The sequence below is a fragment of the Buceros rhinoceros genome, unplaced genomic scaffold (genome assembly GCF_000710305.1).
Source record: "Buceros rhinoceros silvestris isolate BGI_N320 unplaced genomic scaffold, ASM71030v1 scaffold7339, whole genome shotgun sequence".
Taxonomy (NCBI): Eukaryota; Metazoa; Chordata; class Aves; order Bucerotiformes; family Bucerotidae; genus Buceros; species Buceros rhinoceros.
Genome location: NW_010432044.1, coordinates 89111 through 99494, shown reverse-complemented (window position 1 = coordinate 99494; position 10384 = coordinate 89111). Strand labels below are relative to the sequence as shown.

The following is a 10384-nucleotide window of genomic DNA, read 5'->3' as shown; positions in this document are numbered from 1 at the left end:
GGTGAACCATTCTCAGAGCTGCTGTAATAGGAATAAGCTAAAACAGGAAGCCAAGTAACATGATTTGATTGATATGAAAGGAAAAGCTGAAATGAACCTCCACCTTACCAAAATTTTTTCTGGTGTAGCTTGATGTAATATGTCTCAATCCCTTAAAAAAAGTTAATGTCTGATTTGATTAATGTCAAATCAAAATTGAATTTTAATGTCAAATTGAAATTGAAAAAATCAGAGGTGCAACTATTACAGGAACATACAAAAATTATCCTAAAACTTCTTCAGATAAACAGACTTAAGAAATTTTATCTGCCTCAAGTTGCGCTGCTTGATTGAGAAACAATATCCTTGAATGTCTTTTAACTAGTCATTTGGAGAATATCTATATTTTATATGTGTGTATATACATATATAGATATTTTTACAAATACATGTATGGGTAAATGTATGTATTGTATTACACAATACATAAATAGTAAGTAATGTAAAGTAATACAAAAAGTACCTTGTCACAAATAGAAATTAATTTATCTTTTTATTTACTCACATTTAATCCTTGTATACCTCAGGTGAAATGGCATCTCACCATGTTAGGTACCGTAAAAGATCTGTAGCCACAGTAGCACAATATAGTGCTGTCTGATAGTAATTCCGGTATCTGTGCGCTGCTGTTCTTGTGTACTTCACGTAATAGACTTTTCTAGTGATGTTCTAGGTAGGACTGGTTAGCTCTACAGAAAAGCTGTCGTCTTCCTTACCTTTATCCTGTCCACTTTATTCCACTGCGTTCACCCGTGCTGTTAGTGGAAAAGCTTGTGGTTGAAGCGCCTTTGTCATCTAATAGAGGTAGTGAAAGCTTCCAGGTATTACCTGTAGTGCTCTCACTGAGAACTGAAGCTTCTTGAATTTTAATCTCACAACTAGTTGATGTTATTTCTAACACTTTTGCCATAACAGTGTAATTCCAATGTGCTGCTCGCTTGGTGGCTGGTCTACTAAAACACCAAGTGTTCTGAGGGTGGCTTTTGTAGCATGACAGCACGGGAGTTAGCCAGAGATTAAACTAAGATCATGTATTACTAAACAAATATAGCTTTGTTTTAAAAACTGTCTTTGCCAGCTCACTATTTCAACTTAAGTGTACTGTTTCTGTATAACTCAATAGATTGTTTTGTCATTTTGAAGATGGCAAAAATAAAAAGCAATTGTTGGGTTTTTTAATAGGTATTTATGACGATGATCCTGAAATTATAACATTGGATAGAGGAGAATTCGGTAAGTTTTAAACAAAGACCTATCTGTTTGACAACATGGCAACCCAAAGTGACAATTTTTGCATTCTGAGCTGTATATCTATACAGCTCTATTATGTATCTCGACAAAAAAAAAATCAGAAAATCATTTTTACATGAGGGCGGAAGAAAAAAACCCCACCCTTAATGCTTCCTGGTAAACACTACTTAACAAATAAATCAATATCAATAAATAGGTTAGCTTAAAATTGAAAGATATTTTGTGAGATCTGTAAGAGGAAATAATGAGTAAAAGTTTTGAATAAAATTTTGAATAAAAATTTGAATAAAAAATACTGGATTTTGTGTGATTTTTTTTTTTTTTTTTTTTTTTTAAATTTTTATTTTGAGTATGGTTTCCTTTCAACAGTTTTTTTTTGTTTTTTTTTTTTTTTTTTTTTTTTTTAAATCTGTATTTTCAGTATGGTTTCCTTTGCACAGACTGGACCTACGTGCTGAACCAGTTTTATAGTATCTTTTATAATATCTTTGATAGCAGAACCCCATGATGCTGTCCATGAGAACTTGGTCTTGCTTTGGTTAATTGATTTGCAGAATCTATACATTCCTTAGTTGTCTTGTTTGTGAGGATATTTTAGTATGGGCAAATACAACTTAGAAAATTCACTGTACAAATTGTGTCCAAAAACTGAGAGAATGAAAGCCATGTAATTCAAGCTGATAACCTCTGTGTGTGTATATTTTGTTGATGCTGTTTTCTTTTATAAGCAAGAGTATTTAATTTTGTTTCCCTTGACTTTTCTAGAATTATATTAACTTGGATTTTTAAATTTCATTTTCACCTATTAGGCAGGGGTTCTACATAAAAAAGATTGGCTGGTGGAACCCAGCACGTAAAGTAATATAAGGAAATGGAAAGTACTAGTGGGTAAAAATCTTTTAGAAGTTATATTTTGTTTTTAAGATAACCAGACTTACCCTATCGCACACTTCGGCTAGGTTAACCTCTGGAGAATACATGTTCTTAATTAAAAAAACAGATGTTGAAAGTCAGGGTGCTGATATCCTCTGAAATATGATTTTTGTACGCTTGCCTGTGATGGCGAGTATGTGCAAGTGAGGCGCATATGCCATCTGAGTTACCGTTACTAACTGTGACTGACATATACTTAATTCAGCTTTTGGGGAAAACAAGATAGTAAGAATGTACATTCTAGATATAAGTACATTGTAGATGTGCGCTACTTACAATTTTCTTTTCTCCATCTAGATGCTGCAGTAAACTCAGGAGAACTGTGGTTTGTGAATTTTTATTCTCCTCGATGCTCCCACTGCCATGATTTAGCACCTACGGTATGTATAACAAACAAATTATCTCTGAAAATTCAATGTTTTTCACAGCATAAAACTTAATACAGTGGATTTTTACACTGAAGGTGAAACTAAATATTTGAATTGCCAGGAATAAAACGTGCTGATTTTTTTTATCACATCTTTATAGGAAAATGTCCTTTTTGTCCCCTTTTTTCTAGTGGAGGGAGTTTGCTAAGGAGATGGATGGAGTAATACGCATTGGAGCTGTCAACTGTGGAGACAACAGAATGCTTTGTCGAATTAAAGGGATTAACAGTTATCCTAGTCTGTATGTTTTCAAAACTGGAATGGTGAGTGATAAAATTTCAACCTAGTTTAGAAATACTGAGATCTGGAAAAGCGCTTCTTTAATACATTATGTTCTTTTGATAAATTACTTTTTCTCTTTCCTCACCATCATTAAATTAATTTAGAAAGTTAACTTTGAAAACAGATACCTGGTTTATAAAGTGGATTTTTTGAATCATTTTACTGTGCAGCGTATCACTTCTGATTTGGGAATCACTGTTGGTGGATGCTGTAGGAAAGCAACAAGTCTACCTGAACAGTTTCTGTTAATAATACTGTAATGGAATTTTCAAATACAAAAAATAGTCTGTGTTTTTGAGTCTAAAGAATATGACCATGTACCTAAGGAAACTTGGAAATTCCTTCCACAAGATTTTCTCCATGCTAGCTGCAGTATGTACATCACGCTTTATCGCTGCTTGTTAAGTTGTGGTGCCAGGGGTGGTGTACAAATAGCACTCGAATAGTTGGATGCATTTTGACAATGATAAGATTTGAGAGGTTGAACACGGAGACTGCGCATACACTAAGTGGACTGATGCAAGCAATTCTTATTTAAAGAAAAGTAAAATCATTGTGAGTTGATGTTTCTAAGACTAAATTATCCTTGTGTGCTGGACTTAGACAGAAATCACATTACAAAATGTAAATAGAAGTTAAATCCCAAACATTCCAATATGGGAGGGAGAGCAGTTAGACCTAAAGTTTGGGGCAGGAGATGGTTCCACAATTGCATGAGTACTGTTATAAGAAAATCAGTAGGTTTTGGGGTGGGATTTTTGGGTTGGTTGTTTTTTGTTTTATTGTTACAAACTTTATCCTTTGTCTTCAATAGCAACCAGTGAAATATTATGGAGACAGGTCAAAAGAGAGCTTAAAGAACTTTGCCATGCAGTATGTGACAAGCACAGTCACTGAGTTATGGGCAGGTAACGTTCACATATTCTGCTTGGAATGTTGTTCTTGAAATTGTTTTTACAATATAAAACAGGGCAAAAACTACATATAAAACTGAGTCTGTCAACTGTTCCTAAGTGTTATTTTTGAGGTTAAAAATAGTTTACTGTAATTTGCTAATATAAATAGAAAACCTTCTTGTTCCATTGTACGTCTAACTAGTCACAAACTGGTGCAAATTGTTTCACTCTTAGGAAACTTTGTTAATGCGATTGAAACTTCATTTGCTTCTGGTGTTGGTTGGCTGATCACCTTCTGTGCCGAACGTGGGGGTAGGTGCCTTAAATACTTTTCTAAGAGCAAAAAGTACTTTGATAGTGGCATAATCCTTTTGCTTCTAATAAAAAGTTGTAAAACTTCTTACATGATCACAGTGTTTGGACTGTGGGTCATTTAAGCTCTATTTTAGTGGCAGTTTGACAAAAGGGACGTTAATACAAAGATTATGCTACTGTGTTTCTGTAATGTCACGTGTCAATTAAAGCGGCACTCAAGTGTAACCCTTGGGGAGGGAAGTGACAGAAGTGGCCCCTATCTTCAGTTTCCAGCTCAAGCACAGAAGACAGTGCATAGGTGCATGCCAGCTTGTCATGGTAGCTGAGTAGAAGGAAGCATGTATCTCCCCTTTAAAACGCTAGTTCTCAAAACTTAGCTGAATATTTTCTCTTAAATTAGGTTCAGACACAGTTGTTGGCTCTTACCACTGATGTGATGAGAGTTTAGATTTGCATTATTTTTTGTAGCTGTTTGATATTGACTTTCTTGGGATCAGTATTGTATACAATATATGAAAAAGTTGCCTTGATTAGCTGGTAGAGCTAAGTAAATGTGCTACACCTTTGACAAATAAAGATTTCTCGGACTTATGAAGAGACCTTTGTTCTCTGAACTGAATAACCAGAGCTGCAGTCTTGCATTTACATCTGAAAATAGTTTGGTTTCAGGCTGCAGTCCTTTTGTCGTGAAGTTTTCAACTTTGGGCCAATTAAATTGAGGTCGATACATCTTCTTAGTTCAGAAAAAAATCTCTATCAGAAGGTAACTGTTAAAAGTCTGGATGGGTAATTAGAGGACATCATACATTTATTATAGTGAGTTATTAGAATCACAGAAAATTGATATTTTGATTGAAATCTGTTCCCAAGACTGTATGTAGATACCTCTTGGGTGGGGGGGTTTTCTTAAACATCAATTAAGAAGAAATTTGAAAGGGCAGTCTTAATTAATATAGCAAATAAAATGTTAAATCTTTTTAGAAGAGAATTCTGTGTTGATGAAGCAGGAGAATGTTATTCATGTTATTTTTCACTTAGACAAGCATCAAGTGCTGATTTACTAGATGTTACCACTTCAAATCACTGAAATACCAGATGAGTACCCAGGAAGCATGGCTTTTGAAATAGTCACCTTTGTAGGGAGGAAAGGGGTAATGCTAAACAAAAGTAGGTCTAGTGCATTAATAATTTGAAGTTTTATGTTTGTAAATAAATAACTTTTATTTTGCAGATTGCCTGAGTTATCAAACACGTCTTAAGCTAGCTGGCATGTTGGTAAGCAGTGTTTCACTTTGAAAGCATTACCTGTTATATTTAAAACAAAATCACAGAAGTGAAAGCATCAGGTTGTAGCTAAAACTCTCACTGAGTTCAGTGGAACCAAGATTTCACCCATTAACTTTCAGAAGAGTGAAATATTTTGACTTAGTAGCTACTGGAATAACATTAAATTTTTGAAGAATTTTATAATATATGAATGAACTAATTCCTAATTAATTACAATGTGGTTTCATTCCATTTTCTAAATGTTAGTATATAATTGCTTGTACTGGGATTTTCTAAAAGCATTTCCGAACCTGAAATTTAAAAAACCACTCTTTTGGGATTTATGTTTGATTTTTGTTTTGTGTGTGTGTGTTTGGTTTTGTTTTATTACAGGAAGGTCTTGTTAATGTAGGCTGGATGGACTGTGGCACCCAGGGTGAGCTTTGTGATAATTTAGATATCTCATCTAGTACTACAGCATACTTTCCACCTGGAGCCACCATAAATAACAAAGAGAAAGGAGGTGTTTTGGTATGAAATGTTTCTCAACTGTTCTGTATTTAGATAAAATAAGTTGATCACAATGACAAAGGAATGTATAAATAATTTTCAGATTCATTATATAAAACTGAAAAGATGGGGTTTTTTCTACTTTCTTCTCACCTTCTGTGCTTTGGTATGACTTTATATTCCTCCTGGCTTCCTAGGTACTGATCTCTGGAGGTGGTCCCCAGTTTGCTGGTATGCTGGGAGAGTGAACTGGAGCATGCTGCATTAGTAGCCACCTCCTCAGGAGCCTCCCTGAGCAGCTGTGGGAATCAAGGGTGGGATGTTTTCTGTGACTGGCCCAAGAGGTAGTTCTAAAGCTGCTACCCAGCTATCCTGGGCAAGCTTGGCATTCTCTTTTCCCAAGTAACAAGCAATAGGACAAGAGAAAACTGCCACAAGCTGCACCAGGGGAGGTTTAGGCTGGGTGTTAGGAAAAATTTCTTCACTGAAAGTGTTGTCAAGCACTGGAATAGACTGCCCAAGGAGGTGGTTGAGTCACCATCCCTAGAGGTGTTTAAAAGATATACAGATGTGGTGCTGAGGGACATGGTTGAGTGGTGGACTTGGCAGCGTTAGGTTTACAGCTGGGCTAGATGATCTTAGAGGTCTTTTTCAACCTAAATGATTCTTTCATTTGCCATGCGCCCCCAGTTTTTATTCCAGAAAGAATATGCCCCAGGTATCACAAGTTTGAGAAATGCTACTGACGTGTCATAAAAAGAATCCTACAGTGTCTGTTGGTATGGTTATGCTGTTCAGCTCTATTCTAATGTTGCAGCCTCCTCCTACATTTGTGCGGTGGCTTTAACTTCCTTCACTGATGGGGATGCCTTGCTCAGTTTGAAGCATGGCTTGTTCCTTAATTGCCACGACTGTTATCTATATATTTAAAAGGAGGAGCTAACCTACCTGCTTTCAACCTTGTAACTTACCAACTCTGAGTTACTGATTCATATTACTTCCTAAATTCTAAAAATTACTGAAACTTAGGTATCCATACAGTGCAGTTAAGGAAGGCTGCAAGACTAGATTGAAAATCTTGTAAACACGATTGTAAAATTTGTCTTGAAATTAGCATTTGCCACTTTTAGCCCCCATTTTGATAAAAAAATTTTATCTTGAGTTTAATATTGTAGGAAAACAAGCTAAAAAGCAGTATTCTGAGAGTGATGTTTGTGACATTATGTATATGAGAAAGAAGTTGATCAAATAACCTGTTATTAACCATACTCTTCAGTTGATGATGGAAAGGAACAAATCGGAATAATTTCCCTGACACTTTGAGTACTAATCATCAACAATCAGGTAGATGTTTGTAATTCCTTATAATAAACACAGTTAACTTTCCTTCCTAGTTTCTTAACTCCTTGGATGCCAGAGAAATATATCAGGAAGTAATGCAGCATCTGCCAGACTTTGAAATTATCTCTGCAGCATCATTAGAGGTAAATTAAAAAAAATATGTTAAGATTTCTTTAAATATTGTAATTTTGTAGTTACTTTTTACATTTTTCAAATCCTGTTGACACAACAACCTAGTATTTATTTAACTAAAAATTACTTTTTATAACTGAAATTATTTAACATTGTTTGTCTATGTTTACTTTCGTTGTTTAGCAAAACAGCAAAAGTAAGAGGGAGTATTTAATAGGAAAGCAGAAATCCTCAGAAATTGCCATTGCAACTAACTTTAGTTATTTTTTTAAAATCAATTACATTGTATTTTGTTTTAATGTATTTTTCTCAGTAATGTAATAAAAAAAAAATTACTTGTTAATCCATGATGAGTTGCCTGTGAACTGAAATTAGAAGACAAAAGTTACTTGTGTCTTGGAGAAGAGAGAAGAAAACTCTTTTCACACTTGCAGTACCACTTAGCTTGATCTACAATGGGATGCACGTGGAAACAAAGTATAGAGGGTAGCGTGGAGCTAGATTGTTTTCAGATTTTTTCCTTCTTTTTTGCTTATGATGCAGTAAAAGGAAGTTTAGGGTAAGGACTACATGGAAGAATTTGAGTCGAGGAGTTCACTGAGAGATCAGATGAATAACTGAGCATTTCCATTTATAGGACATAAAAGGAATTTTACAAGTTAGTGTTGGGAATAATTTGTTTTTCTCTCTGTGTTTTTGTTGCCTTTTTCTTTCCTTTAAAGGACCGTCTGGCTCATCACCGATGGCTGCTTTTCTTCCAGTTTGGGGACAGTGATAAATCAAACGTACAGGAATTAAAGAAACTTAAATTTTTACTTAAAGATGAACATATTCAGGTAAGACTGCACACTCATCTAGTGTTACATTCTGAGAACAAGTCAGTATGCTTTTCGTTATTATTAGCTGTTACTACCACCTGCCACCTCTGGTACTGAAAGAGAGATACTATCATATGATAGATCTGCAGTAAAGCAAGCAATAGAGTTTCCCATACGGTTTGATTAATTTAAAAGTAGTTAGTAAAGATTATATCTTAAATCTGCTCTCTCGTCAGAAATGCTGCAGATCCCATGCACTTAACAATTGAAAGTTAACAAACACTTCAATATTAAATTATGCAAAACTGCATTCTAATTTTTCAGAAAACCCTATAATTATCTTGGAAATTTTATTAGTAAAAAGAAACCAAATTCAGTTTGTACTAAAGACATATGGATTCTGTTATTCTATTAGGTATGTATTTTAAAAGAACTGTTGCATTGACTAGAAGAATTTTACCGTCATGTTTATTTTAGGTGTCTTTTACTCCCTTACTATTTTATTTGGAGTGGGGGTGGGGAAAAAAGAGGATTCTTTAAGGTTTTACTCCTCATTTTGGCCTTTAAATTAAAAATCAACGAACAGCTAATATACCTCTGCTAGTAGTTTTTTCTTAAACATCATACTTTGTCTTAAGACTTCTGCTGTTTATAAAAAGGCTACTACTTTTCCATATTTTACCTTTTTTCCTAATTCTTACTGCCTTTCAAAATATGTTAATCCATATAAATTAGGATGCCTTCATTAAAATGGCACTGTCTGTTAAATAGGTTGGCAAATTTGACTGTCTTTCCTCAACAACCATCTGCAACAAACTATATGTCTATCAGCCCTGTTTAGCAGTCTTCAAAGGAAAAGGAACTGGAGATTATGAAATTCATCATGGTAAGGGAAACCTTGACAAGTTTACATCATTACATAATCACTTTAAGATGACACTATCTTTGGCAGACTGCATTTTTTTTCCCAAAGATCACTTCTGTAGTGTTAATATTTGCTGTTTTTCCACTGACCTTGCTGTAGCCTTGCGCAAACTTACCATTTCCTTTGGGTTTGTTTTTTTTTTTTTACTTTTTTTCCTGGGTAAGCAGTCATTAGATGCCAAGAAATGTATTTTGTCTTTACTATCCTGTCTATTTCAGTGTCATTTACATAATTACATACAAATGAAATCTCTGAAGCTGATCAGGACAGCTTCTGCTTTGGGTAGGGTAACTAAAGAATGCTGTAAGGTACACCCCTCACAGAGGCTTAACATGCTAGTTATACAGTGCAGCCAACTTGAGAAACTCAGACTTGATTTCATGTGTCACTGCACTAAAACTAATTCCATGTTTTGTTGACTTCCATCCAAAAAAATACATATTGAGACTTTTACCACTTTAATATCCAAAGTAGCAGTTTCCTTCCAGGAAAAATTGGTACTGTGTTACATTGTACTGCTGAAAGGATTAAAAAATGCTGGTTGAAGAATGGAGCCTGAAGCAAAACTGTACCTTGCAGCAAGTGTAGCTTCATCCAGAATGTGGCACAAAGCAATTATGAAAGATGAAGTTCTCATTTTTCAGCCTCTGAAGTTTTAGTAACAGCTTGCTAGAATTAAGTCAGAACCTCAGTACTATAACAAAGAAGAAAGGAGGAAAGTTTTTGACCTCTTAGAAAAGATTAGTTGTATCTAAGGGGGAAAGATGATCCCATACATCTAATGATGCTGCTGGCAAAAGCCTTATATGCTCTGCAATTTCCAGTCCTTCAGAGAAGCCAAGAAAGGGTCATACTCATACACCATTTTTAGACCTTTTCATAATGGCATAGATTACAAATAGTGAAAGAGAAGTACATTGGACTAGAATACATACATTCTTTTCTGAATAGTTTGTTTTACTATTTACAAAGTAGTGACATCTAGAACATTTGCCAATAGTCATCTTACTGCAGTATTTATAATGTGATATTTGAAAGAATCAGGCTTTTTTATATGCTATGTCAAAGGGATTCAACAGTTTAAAATCTAAGAACAGTACAATAAGTCCTTGTGCAGTGACTTCAGATTTAATTACACTGAAGGTCTTATTCTGAGTTCACTTAAGGTATAAACTCATTTCTGCCGAAAAATAAGTATATGAAGGATATGAAGAGACTTGATCTTTGCCCACTGGAGCTGTGTCAGCA

At 34.7% G+C, this 10384-nt stretch overlaps 1 protein-coding gene across 1 annotated transcript in view; it reads left to right on the top strand.

Annotated features, from left to right (window-relative positions):
• DNAJC10 (DnaJ (Hsp40) homolog, subfamily C, member 10) overlaps positions 1-10384 on the top strand; it is a 23293-nt gene that overhangs the window by 2638 nt on the left and 10271 nt on the right. Inside the window, exons 3-12 of the mRNA XM_010143627.1 lie at positions 1222-1272; positions 2521-2603; positions 2783-2914; positions 3748-3841; positions 4064-4141; positions 5376-5419; positions 5804-5941; positions 7315-7404; positions 8116-8229; positions 8983-9097. Of these exons, the coding sequence (XP_010141929.1) occupies positions 1222-1272; positions 2521-2603; positions 2783-2914; positions 3748-3841; positions 4064-4141; positions 5376-5419; positions 5804-5941; positions 7315-7404; positions 8116-8229; positions 8983-9097 (939 nt within the window). The remainder of the gene's footprint in view (positions 1-1221; positions 1273-2520; positions 2604-2782; positions 2915-3747; positions 3842-4063; positions 4142-5375; positions 5420-5803; positions 5942-7314; positions 7405-8115; positions 8230-8982; positions 9098-10384) is intronic.